Below are 13,275 nucleotides of genomic sequence, written 5' to 3' on the forward strand. Positions count from 1 at the left end.
TTTGCTCACTCTCATATGCACTATGTTTTTTATTATTTCTTCATTTAGGCATCTTGTAAGTGAAGGACTGGTATTTCAGTTCTACTACTTTCAGAGGACTGAAGCTATTATTTTGTTTTCTGTGTTTATTTTTTGTATGGCATTTCTTTTTTCTTTTTTTTTTAATTTGTATTACTGAAATTGTTAAACTGCACTGCTGTGCTAAAAATACAAAAATTGTGGGTAATATAGTGAAAATGGAATGTGACTGAACAGAATGTATTTAAGAACTAAACCAACTTCATAATCAGTATGGAGGTACTTCTTCAGTAGAGATGCCAAACCTCTCAGAGAAAAAAAAACACTCAGTGGATGTGTGCAATTGGCAGGAGTTACAAGTTAAGGAAAAAAATATGATCTACTCTGTAGTTCTCAAAGGTTTTGTGCAGCACAGGGAAATGGGCAGACAGGAATCTTAGTACTTAAAACGTGTGACTGTTCTCTCCTGTGAGCAAGCAGCCAGGCTCGCTATTAAAAGTTTTGCTTTTAGTTATGTCAGCAAGAAATTATTTTAGCAAGAACTTTGAATTTACAAACACAGTACTCGTAGCTAAGACAGCCATTTAAGCTAAAGCTCAGTGAAAAATATGTTGTGGGAGTTTTTTTTCTTCCCATACAGAATCTTTGGGAAGCTGTGATACCTGGCCAAATATATGTATGCATATATATATATATATATATATATATATATATATATGCATATATATTAAATATATGTATTTTATTTACATATATTTTTCTTTTTGACAGTAGTAAAATGTATCTCAAAGAAAAGAGGTTATGGACATACCCATCTACTGCAGCCAAGGGATCTAAAAAGATGCCTGGGATCCACAAGACAAGTACGTGTGCACAGTGGCTATTATCCAAGATTTCCAAAATCCAGTAATTCCTACTGCCAGCAAAAGGACTTTCCAAATTTCCTTTCTCCTTTCCTCTCTCCCCGAAGCTCTTCAGGCAGGAGCCCCCTCCCTCCTATCTCTTCCCATTAGAAATGTCACTGCCCCATCTGCTGCCCCTGAACTCACTCGTGCTGGCAGGGACTCATGGGCAGAACAAAGGAGCTGAAGCCATTCAGCAAATTTTGCTACACAGACCCTTCCAAGGCAATTGCTAGCATTTTCCACCAAGAAAAAGTGTTGTGCAGAAGGGAATAATGCTGCTATGGTTCTTTTTGATGCTTGTAAGACAATCAGGACGCATGTCCTGCATCATTAAATCTGACTCCTTGCTGCATGGGCTGTAGTTTATTTGCTTTGCTTGAGTGTGTGTGCTTTGTGCCATCCAAGCTAAGTGGTGACCAAAGGAATTGCTTCCCTGGACACAAGAGATGCTACTGTAATACCTGAATTACATGGAATTACCTTTTGTGCATCTGTCTCAAATGATACAATTTCAGCCAGCAAATGTACATGTTATTGTGGTCAGCAGGCCTTCACTCACTCAAAATTATGAATACTTTATGGCTTTTATACACAGCTCAAAAAGTGTGCACTCTTATTGGAAACCACATTGTACAGGAACTGCTTCTTCTCATAATTACATATTTGGCAACAGAGGGTGAGGGGGTGAAGGAAAGCCATTTTCCCATCTGCAGAAAATCCTGACAGACTCTTAAAAACAACAGTAATGAGGGAGAGAAAAAGGGGTATTTGTGAAGGCTTTAGATAACAATTTTATGTAAATATGCCAAACATAAAACCTTCCTTGCTTTACTTTTGTTTGCACAGGAGGAGGCTTTGCACTGTCCACTGGAACTCCTGGCAAAATACAAGGATCTCAGGGCAGGTAGCTCTCACAGAATATTTTAAGAAATAAATTCTTCATTGATGTTCTATTCCACAGTATTCACACCATTCCAACTCTAGACAGAAGCAGAAAATTAAGAAGCAAAAAATGGATCGAAGTTTACTGAACCGGTAAAGTGAAGAAACGAGAAACATTCTGATTAGTCTTTACCGAGCCCAAGTAGCTCACTTCATCCTGAGTGAACTCCTCTTTGTTGTGGAGCCCTGAATATGGGCTCAGGGAAGTTTGGAAAGGAAATAAGTGATAACTGTTGTCAGCTCTGGACAACAGCAGAAGGAAGCAAGTAAAGCTTTTTAAGAGCTCTGTCCCAGGAACCAGACATGAAAAGCAAAGCTCTGCCTTCAGCTCAGCCCTTCACCCTACAGTTTCACAACAGTTTCAGGGTAAGTTGTTTGGATGATCTGACACTTTACTAAATCTATATCCTCTTGTCCAGTGGAGAACATGGTGTGGCAGTCACCAGCACCTGAATAAGTGGAAATTTCCAGTTATAGAAGGAGAAACTTGAGGCCTTTGAAAAGTCTTTGCTTTATAAAGCATGGCCCCTGCACTCTGCCTTGCAGTCCTTTCTGCTGGCATGTACAATTATAACCCTTCAGCTGAAGGTCTATATTGTAAAAGTCTGCAAGGCAAGATAGTGAGTGCATATGTTTATCTGTAAATGTCTCTATTCAGAGACAGAAATTCTATTTATACCTTTACATGTCCTGTAAATTTTCTGTCACATCCATAAAGCATTAAAACATGCTTATGTAAAATAGAGCACATGAGTGTCTTTGATCTCCAGGAGTATTAATCTCTCCTACTTGTGTTACTTGCTGCTTAATAAAAAAAGTATTTCTTCTAACACCCAAATAACTCAGACCAGTGAAAATGTCAGGACACCCTGTCAGCGAAGATGGTTTTGAGATTTGTGGTTGCTGGATGCCGTGAAATGTATACACAGGGACATCACAAGATAAGACTGTTCCTTAGGTTAATAATTTGAAACAGACAGTACTTGAAATAAGCAAAACAGAAGAAGAAAGGTAGGTATTGCTTATCATGCTCTCAGGCTGCTCTTTGATATTTCAGGTTAGGAGTAAAATCGTCACAACTGTGGTAAATCAGCTCAAACATGAGCAGAACATGCTGTGATACTCCATCTTGGATCACTCCTGGAATGGTGTGTGGATTGAATGAAAGCACAGATGCTTTGCCACCATCACTTAGATGTAATCATGGCTTCTTATCTCCAGTCATTATACAGTTCTACTTCTGTTTTTATTATTTCTTAATGGTTTTGCTTTATTTAGCCAAACTAGCTATGATTAAATCCAAGTTTTAAATGGAGTATCTACAAACTTGGGTGCTGGGTTTTTCCTTGAGCTTTCTGATACCAAGTTTGAAAAACATCTTTCTTTATGTGTAAAGGGAGATTAAAAGCTTCACTTCTTCTAATTTGCATGCTTGGTATTTAGCAGCCTGAAAGAGGGTTTGTTTGTTCTGGCTTGTAATTTTTTCCAGGCATTTGGAAGCAATCTGCTGCTAGACACAGCACAAACTAGCCAGCACAAAGTGCAGCTTCAACTGTGTCCTGTTAGTTGGAGAAAAGTCTCTGAACTCACTAAGTTCACCAGCCCTGCTGTCTGGGGGCTGAGGATGAAAACAGGATAGCACTTTTCCTAAGGATCAAATCTCATACTCCACCAAAGTCTTACTGAAGGTCTTGGGTGCAGAGAAGCAACAGAGAGGGCAGGTGGGTACGCAGTGTTGGCTGCCCAAGGGACAAAAGCTACAGGAAAACTTTAGAAATGCTTTAGTAGATCAGCCTGTTGGGTGACACCATCCTCCTCCTTCTGAAGGACACAGCTTGTGTAGCCTCTGCCCCTCAGACTCTGAGCAAGAGCTAAAAACATTCTGAGGGATTGCAGTTGCAGCTCTGGATGGCTAAATTCAGCTGTACCATATCAGTGTAACTGGAAACGTGTTCCACTTTGGATTTTATCCACATCAGCTACTACCACGTAACAAATAATTACTCCTCTCTTTCAGCTTGGTGTAGACAGAGCAGAACAAAATGAAACATCAGAAAATAATAGGAGGATAAAAAACGTCTCTTAAATTGATTTTACAAACAAGTTTTATTGTTACAAAAAAAGAAAAAAACCCCAAACAAACCAGACCCCCCTGCCCCCCCACTGCCTCACAGCAGGGTTCCCAAATTCAATTGCTGTGTTATTTTAAATTGAATACTTATGAACTTCTGATTCTTGCACTTCAAAACTTCTTGATTACTTAAGCTCAGCCTGAAGGACTCAACATTATTGTAACTCAAGGCACAGCACCAAAATATAGATCTGCCTGACATCCAGTCCGGGTAATTCTGTGGATTAATCAGGATACCTGACTCCAGAGATTTTGTGCACATTGGCTGAGCAACTGATTATGGCTGTGCTACAAATGAGTAAGACTATACATCATATAGCTTCCCAGACAACACATGATGTATTCTGCCTCAGGAAATTTAGTGTGCATATTACTTCACTGCTTGGACTCCAGTTTCTCACAGAAGTGACCTCCATGTTCTGGAATTATTTGAGAAGTTTGTGCCATTCAGAAAGCATCTTGTTTTACAGTCATGGTAATATTCAAGCATATGAGCATATTATTCTCAGAATCATCAGAGAATCCTTGCACAACAACACTATAATGGCCCTAAAACAAGCAAGAAAAAAAAAAGACAATTAGTGCACAATACCACCTGCTCTTGTCTAACTGGCTTCTTAGAATGGTTCTGGTGACTTCTGATAGAATTGGAAAAGACAGATTCCCATCAGGGACTGTTCTCATGGGTGAAGTCAAGTATATGAGTGCATGAAAATAAAAGTGTTCAACTTTCTTCTCATGGCCAGAGTACTCAGGAACAGCATCTCCTGGTCTAGCATAGTCCCATCAGGGAGTGTCAGGTCTACCATAAGTTTCTCACCTATAGGAGGACAGCTGATGGAAGAGGATGTTCCTGTCCATTACCAGCTCTGGGGTTACAAGAGGTGTTGGACTGGATGGAGTCAAACACTGTTGGATGCCCAGGAGTTAAGGGGGATGGTGGAGATTTTGGACCAATAGGAACTCTTTAGTGACATTTTTAGGGATTAATGGGGATGATAAGGGCCTTGGAAAAGCTCAGACAACTGATGAGTCAGTTGGAAGAGAATGGCTTAACCTGAGGACTGGTGCTGCCCCTGTGTTTAACAGTGGAGCATTGCTTTTACTTTTTGGAGATTGCTATCCCTCTTCAAATCTTTGAAAATGGTTCCATGGAGTAAGAGAGCAGCACATGAAGAGAATGTAAAATAAAGAACAAAGTGGGCAGAGGGAATATGAATGGATCTACTCAAACAGTTAAAAGGAAAGAGAATAATATACCAAACAAATTGGAATAATTAAGATGACATTAATTGATTACTTTGGTCTTTTCTTTTATAAAATAAAGGAGGAATGATAGAGGAATATAACCTTAGAACAGCTAGCATTTCAGAGACGCTACCATTTTAGTGTCATCACTTCTATTATAAGAAAGCTTTCTGACATTTCTGTTTCCTACAGTTTGGGTGAACATCTCTCTTCAGAAAAAAATACACCTGTAAGTATGTGATTTTACTATTATTACTTCTTTATATGAAACATTGAAAAGTACCTTTGGAAACTTTATTCTTGAGCCTTTAATGTCAAATGCTGATACAAGTGTTTCTGAAAAACAGAGATAATTACAATACAAAGAGTTACTTAACCATAAAGCCATCAATCAGACTGCCTAAATAACTTCAAAGCAATATGGCATATCTCTCAGCAGCAGTTGCCAATGTCCTTTACTCTTTCACTGATAAAGCCCTCACCTGGTTCTTCTCTCAGAGCTCTGACTATTTGTTGAAACCTCGCTAGAAAATAGAAATTAACCACAGTGCTCCAGCAACATCTCCTCCAGACACATCCTACTGTGTTAAATCCAGTAATTTAACTCCTAATAGTAGTTCACTTGAATGGTAACTGAAGTGAGCTGATAATGATTTTTAGAGAAAAGAAAACAGACTGTATTTTTGACCTCCTTGCAGGTCTTTTTTGGCCTTTAGTCTGCTTGAATTCTCTGAATCTGGGCCTGTGTCATTTTAATCCTTCTTAGCCCCTGCCAAGGGATTGACTCGACTCCATAAAAAAAAAGAAAAGAAAGAAAAACAACAACAACAAAAAATAACAGCATCATACCTGGGTGTAGAAAATCTCTTAAAAAACATGTCCAGACACATATCTAAATAAACCTTGTTCTGGATATTAGTAGTGCCCACATCACCTCTCAAGTTTCCTGTTCAGTCCAGTCAAGTGCAATATTTCCATCTCATTTTAGAGACGCTTACAGTAAGTGTCATAATGAGATGAAGGATATTAGTAGTCCTCATTTATGTAGATGGAAATTGCAGTACAAGGATGTTAAAATATAGAATTTGGACATTTTCTACTTCAGTGAGGTTCTGGCACTGGAGAATTGCCTGCTCTGAGGTCTGCTTCCTGCCAAGCAAGGTCTAGATTGTGGAGATAAAAATCTGTTTGCATAGGTTGGTTGCACCATGTATTTTCACACCAACCTCCTTTCAGTGTTCCGCACACTGAGTATTCATCATCAGCTCCGCTGCAGAGGAGTTCTTTCCAGAAGAGTGCTTTGGCACCATCATACCAGACATTGAAGACAACCTTCAAAAAGTGGATGTCACTTCCTAGTTAAAACAAATAAGAAAATGGTAACTGGTGGGGAGGAAAAGCATATATGGAGACACGTCATTTAGATAAAAACTAGATTTTTCCAAAATACTGTATTTTTGTAAGATTCCCCCAAAACTAAAAAGGTATATATCTTGGAAACGGCTACTTCCAAAAAAAAAAAAAGAAAAAGAAGCTATTTTTGTTTTTAATAATAATTGCAACAAAAATTAGTCTTAAAAAGTATTTGGGAGAACAATTTCAAAGTCTGGTTTAATTTCTTCAGTAAAGAAAAGATAGCTCACTCAGCTCCACAGCTAACCTAAACAAGTGCTCAAAAGAAGACCTTAGTTTGAAGCAGGTGTTGCACACAATAACGAATGCATCAAAAAGATGTCTTTCTAGGGAAGCAAACCTACTGCAGAAGTATGATATGCTATGATACAGCCAGGTCCTAAACACTTCATTAGCTGAGCTTGATGGATTGAAGCTGGGTTTGAAGACCATAGTTAGGTTTGCACACAAAATCCAGTACCATTTCCAGCTTCTGGAACATGCATATTCTTCATACAAGTCCTGCCATAGTTAGATGGCCTGATGATACTCTCTTTCCTTTAAAAGGCTTGGATCTTCTCCAGGCCAGAAGATCAAAATGCACATAGACCTAAACTGTCACAGATTTGCATGTACAGTGACAGTCTGTATGCAGGGCTCTGGTAACTGCTCCAAGTAAAACTCAAACACATTTTCACAAATCATCATTTCTGTCCATTGCTGTAGTTTATCCATTCCATTTTTAATCCCAGAAACCAATTTCCAAAATCACTGGGCATTTAGAATGAAGTGTCAGTTTTTCAGTTGTATTTAATTTTTAGCATTTCCAGAATATATTTGCCTGGTTAAGAGAGACTCACTTGGAATCCAGGTAAGAGCAGCCTTCCAGACAGATTTGTTCATTGTGCTGCAAGGTGTCAGATTAAACATGAAAGCATGAGCTGTAGAATCTACAGAAAAAAACATTTCACATTGATAGTGTGAATAGGCTTCTCCATAAAAATAATAAGAATATACAGTTATACACACAAAACCCACATACATATTTTTAAATGTATTTAATACAAGGTATATGATATAAAATAGTCCATATATGTGGTAAATATTAAATACGTATTTAAAATTATATTATTAATTATTTTTAGATTTAGAGGACAAAACCTGTATCATATTTCTTTAAGTAAAAAGGGAAGTTAATTTTTGGTTGATGATATTTTGCACAAAAAAGACAAGAGACAAAAGAACTTTTATTTCTCTTTTGAAGATATACAAACTTTTCATGAGCACTAAACCAGCATGGTCTTCTACTGAAAATATCCCTACTTATCCTAATCATGCTGACAACAGCTAAAAATGTTTTTCGTGCACCAGCATATTTTCCAGGATAATGTAAATGAACTTTTGAGTAGATTTGCTATGTGAGTGACCTTCCTTGCATTTTTAAAATACACAAAATATCAGCCCATGACACAGACATGGCCAGAAGGGACACACTATGCTGTCTCAGAGCCTGATTGGTACCCCAGCTTGACAGAATGTCACATTCTTTCTTTTTTTCTACATAATTCAAGCTTTTCATTGTAACATACTGGTTAACTCTATAGGCATAATTTATACAAGAGAGTACTGCTGAAACAAGTTTAAATCCATTATCTTCTAACATTTCCTGAATGAAAACATGCCTATATGAGAATAAAATTCTCTCTCTCTTAGCTGCTGGAATCAGCATTGTAGTAAGATTCATGTCTATGAAATAAAATTCTTATAACAGAGTGATTAGTAACAGAAATATACTTTTTATTTTTCTGTATTCCTCAAAGAAACAAATTTGAAAGAAAATTCACAATACCTCAGACTACAGTAATTATCATGCATAATTAACAGAAGAATTACCTATTTTTTTACTTACCACAAAAAGCATAGGACATTTCAAGATCTGGTGACGTACAAATGAATTCACTGACTCCAGGGGTGAATAAAATGCAAAAAAAGAGTCCAAACATGGTTACTTTTTTTTTGCGTGGTGTTCGATGGCACAAAACTTCGTTTGGGAGAAAGAGGAAGAAAATTCAGCACAGTCATCGTCAGTCACATGTCTTCAGGGAAAGTTCTGTTATTTATCAAATTCTCTGCAACCTTTGTTAATCCTACTGCAACATGGCCAGTTATCATCACACTAAATTTTGTTAAGAAGAAGAAGAATTCCTGCTTTTGTTGCTACATTTTACCCAGACAATGCAGCTCAAACCAAGAGTGAAAAATGAAAGCGAAAACTGTGTGAAATGGGGAAGTGAAATGACATTATGACTAGCAGAAGCACGTAAAGAGCAAGTTTAGTTGACTCATCAGGTGTAAGATTTTTAAAGGCATCATTTCAAACATAGTTTCCTGCACATATTAAAGAAGAGAAAAATATGTAACTGATGAAAAATAAGTCCATTCTTTTTTTTTCATGGTAGTCAGTACCTCTCACTGGTTTTCATAATAGATTTCTTACAAAGCTCACCGTGCTTTAAGAATATGCCAGAAATCTGGAGGAATGTGATTAGATGATGTATTACAAATGGAGCTGAATGCAACCATCTGACATTATTGAGTAGAACCTCTCTTGTCTTGCATGATGCCAAACACCACCTTCAAAGCTGTATCTATCACAGTTAGACTTAGAGGGAACAAATTCAAAAATTGGTAAAATTACAACTGATAATTCCCATATCTGACTCCCAGAGTCTCTCTGCCACCTTCTCCCAGACTTCCCCACAGTCTCTGCTGGAGAAGCAGCACTGTGTGGTTTGCCCAGAGCACAGAGCCACGCACAGGGGACACCAAACATGAGTCAATGACTGGCAAAAGCTGTCCAGTTTTACTGGCATGTTTCTGTAAGAGCACAGAATCTGTCACAACTGAAAGTACCTTACAACCTCATTTTATCCTATGATGCTGAAAACACTCCAGGTCACAGATCTTGATATCCAAGTTTGTAACACCAAAAACAAAAACCTCTTAAAGCACTTTTGCTATTAGATACACACAATTATTTCTGTCCATTAGTGAATTACACAAAAAATAACACCTTTTCCTGTGTTAGCTATATCAATCCTGTGGACTAAACAGGTTCAGCTCTTACTGCACAAACCCAGCAGTGCTAACAGCTAGCCCCAGCTAGTCCCAACTACAGGAACAGATCAAATTAAGCCTAATAACTCATTCAAGAGAACACAACCCCCTCTAACTGACAGGAAATACATTTTTTTTTCTCTTGCTATAATAAAATATGGAAATCTACTGAATTTTAAGGAAGAATGACTTACAGAAATTAAGCAAATCATTTTCTCACAAGTTACCTTCTTGGTTTGTGTATATATCTGCTGACTTCTCCTAGATAAGAAACTGTATTTATTTTTTTAAGAAAAGAAGCAATACATGAAATAGGTATTTGAGTTTGTTTCCTGCTAAGCGGGAAAGTCAGTAAAAATTACAACACATATAACTTAATCAATTGTTCTGACTCTCTCCATTCCCCATCACAATGCCTAAAAGTTTTTATTCTCACAATTTCTGTGCATATTAGGTTAATATTTTACATATTAGAAAGGTAAAGTAGCAAAAGATTAAGAAATTGTTTATCAAAAGTCTGAACATGTAACACAAAAGATAATTTAGGAATAATGATGTGCAAAAAAAACATGACTGATTGTGCCCAGAGATGGGGGTAGCTTCTAGATTAATTAAGGAAGGTGAAAATTGAATTAAAGGTGCCTGAAAGTACCAACTAATGAGCTACTGTAATAATTCACAAAATAAGATAAAAAAATTAAAATTTAATGCAGCTAGAGAATTCTCTTCAGTATTTCCAAATCTTTCTATAGACCACAGGAAAAGTCCCATTGGCCTGACAGAGATCAAAATTTTAAGAAATTTACAGTATTTGGCTTTTAGGTGGGAATTCAAAATTATATAACTTTCCTGACAGATTTCCAGAGTACATACATCACACACAGATTTTTGTTGCTGTTTAACAGGATGCTATAAAACATATAAGCTCTTTGAGATCATAGCAATAACACAGTTCTGTTTCAAGGTGGACAAATTTTGCTTAAAATTTTGTAAGACATGCAGTGAAATTGAAATAAATCAGGAAGGCTGTAATAGTTGGCAAAAAGAAATGGAGCAGTGAGACAGTCACAAAGGAGCAATGAAGCAACAACTAAAGAAGAGCTACCTTTTGCACGTACAGCAAAACAAATATTCCTTTCAACCACAAAGCCATGACCAGTGGTGTGAAGGAGTTTAATCCGTGAGAAGCCAAGCCAGGCTCTCTGCTGAGTCTTCTGTGGCTCCAATAGGTTTAGGACAAGTCCCAGGTCAGTGTGAAGCGGGCAGGAGGTGGCACTGACCGTACCCCACTGATACACAAGATTTCCCAGCTGAACGCCTGGCCCTCTGTGGCCAGACTTGCTGCTGCTCAAAGCGTTGTGTGGCTGATACACTCATGGGCAGAGTGGAAAGAGCACTGCAGATTGGCAAGATTTTACATAAAACTCTCTTAATATAAATGAAGACAAACTCTCTGCTGAATTGACTTTCTAGACCTGGTTCAAGCATAGGTGTTTTTTTCAGATACTTGCTGCAGGAAAGTCATAGATGAGGAATGAGTCCCCCCTGGTGGCTCGGACAGACAGACACATGCAAAAACCTCCTGCTCTTTCCTTGCTGCACTTTTATTGCACAGGTCAGGACTATTCCAATGCTCTAAAAAGTCAGTGTAAGAAAGTTCAGTTTAAAAGGATCTGGCTGGCTAAATGGGAAAGCAGGAACAATAATACTACTGGTATCACAGCTAAAATAATCTTTTTGACCATGATTATAAAGCCTACAACATTGACTGGTGTGTTTGCTCAAATTGTCATTAAATCAAAATAACCTAAATTATTTTAAAATATTTCCAGAAAATTCCATTTTAAATGCTTGTGGTTTTTCATGCCAACATTGATGCTATTCATAGAGGTGATCTCTTGTGATGACATCTAAAGTCCCAAACTAGTGCACTGATGGTGTGAGGAGTCTGTTCTGTTCCTTTTAAGTCAGTATGGGGACCACTTTAGATTATAAAGTTCTATAATTTTACTAAATCCTCTTTCTTTACAATAATCTTTTGCTTATATATTCCTATCCAGAAGGAAGGTGAAAAAGAAAGAGAAGTGGAAAGAGGTACACAATGTTACTCCACTGAGGTTTTGTCAGTGAAATACTTTGTTTATTTCAAAATGCTTTGCAAGTGTATTCAGCAGGAACCAGGTTTCATATCCAATTAACAGTACATAAATTCAAGTCTAAAGAATTTAGAACTTCATACCTATAACTTTTAAGTTTTTTACATCTGAGATGCTGAGAATAGAAGTTTATTCCAAGTTTCCTCACTGATTTATGGTTAAAATCCTAAAAATAATTCATGATATTTTTATCTTCTTTCTCAATGCATCCAAAAAGTGCTTTACTTACTGGTGACTTCTTTTCAAAATAATCACTTTGTATTTGGATTGTTGGCTGCATGTGAGTACATTGACCACTAAAGTTTAGATCTGTCAGTAAAATCTCCCTCAGAAAAGAGGAAGATAGACATGCTCATATATATAATTTATAATACACATGATCATAATATCCCATCACAGAAAAATAAATAACAGTACACCAGTATAGCAGGGGAAATACTCCATTTCAAAGTGTTAGTCAGACAGAATTAAAGATTAAGTCATAACTTTTGGCATGTAACAAAATTTTGCTTTAATGGAAAACTCTTTTAAGACGTTAACCACATTTATTAAATAAAGAGGCAATAATAATTTTCCTTGCAGGACCATTTGTGAGTTTTTGAAGTAGATTGTTTTGTACCTGGAAGCGGACATTTATTCCTTCTGATTCTGGGCTTAGGGTTGATGCTGAAGTCACTATAATATATAGAGGCTCTATATAAGGCATAAGACTGCATTCACAAAATAAAAACACACTCAACTATCGGCATGAATAGGAAACTGCAGACTCTTCTCAAATCCCCTCACCCAATCTTTGACAAGGTTTATAGTGGAAGTTGAAAGTCATGCCCAGGGATACAATAAAGAGGTAGAGGATTCATTTCCTCTACAGGCTATTGATGAAGAGCTTGAGAGTGCCATGGGAGTGCAAACCAAGAACAGGGCACTGGCACATATCCAGTGGTGAGTTGGTAGCATTTGAGTAAGAAACCAAGGAGTTTTTGAAATACAGAAAAAAGGCTGTGCATTACTCTATGTTTTGTTAAATACTGTATGAACTTTGGCTTAGTGGTTTGATTTGAATATATGACATTAAACCGCTGCAGACTATTAAAATATAGCAAATACATACCAGTTGGTATGGCTTTCCTGTGCAAACAATTATGTTGGAAATAACTCCCTGCCTCTTGCCAGTAGCTTTATGGTTTATTCTTTGCAAGCCAAGTTTAGGACTAAAGCTTACAGTTGTATTCTAAAGTATTCATTAAACTATTAAAATTGTCAAAAAGAAGAGAAAGCAGAGGATGAAGGGATAAGAAAGGGATGTGTCCTACCTGAGGCTCACAGTAACCACAGCACAGCAACACTGTCCACCCTGGAATTTTAG

At 37.3% G+C, this 13,275-nt stretch overlaps 1 protein-coding gene across 2 annotated transcripts; it reads right to left on the reverse strand.

Moving 5' to 3' along the window:
• Positions 1-3,952: 3,952 nt before the first annotated feature.
• LY96 (lymphocyte antigen 96) lies at positions 3,953-11,078 on the reverse strand. Of its 2 annotated transcripts, none has more exons than XM_086884613.1 (6): positions 10,859-11,078; positions 8,546-8,677; positions 7,497-7,586; positions 6,471-6,599; positions 5,528-5,580; positions 3,953-4,545 (listed from the first exon to the last, which is right to left on the reverse strand). In XM_086884613.1, exons 2-6 carry the CDS (start codon positions 8,637-8,639, stop codon positions 4,444-4,446), a joined length of 468 nt encoding a protein of 155 aa, XP_086740739.1. In that variant the 5' UTR covers positions 8,640-8,677; positions 10,859-11,078; the 3' UTR covers positions 3,953-4,443. The 2 variants fall into 2 exon arrangements, with proteins under 2 accessions (XP_086740739.1, XP_023776640.2); XM_023920872.2 differs by having other exon boundaries at positions 10,872-10,971.
• Between the last annotated feature and the right edge of the window lie 2,197 nt (positions 11,079-13,275).

This window comes from Cyanistes caeruleus, chromosome 1 (assembly GCF_971803275.1).
Source record: "Cyanistes caeruleus chromosome 1, bCyaCae1.hap1.1, whole genome shotgun sequence".
In the NCBI taxonomy this organism is placed as follows: domain Eukaryota; kingdom Metazoa; phylum Chordata; class Aves; order Passeriformes; family Paridae; genus Cyanistes; species Cyanistes caeruleus.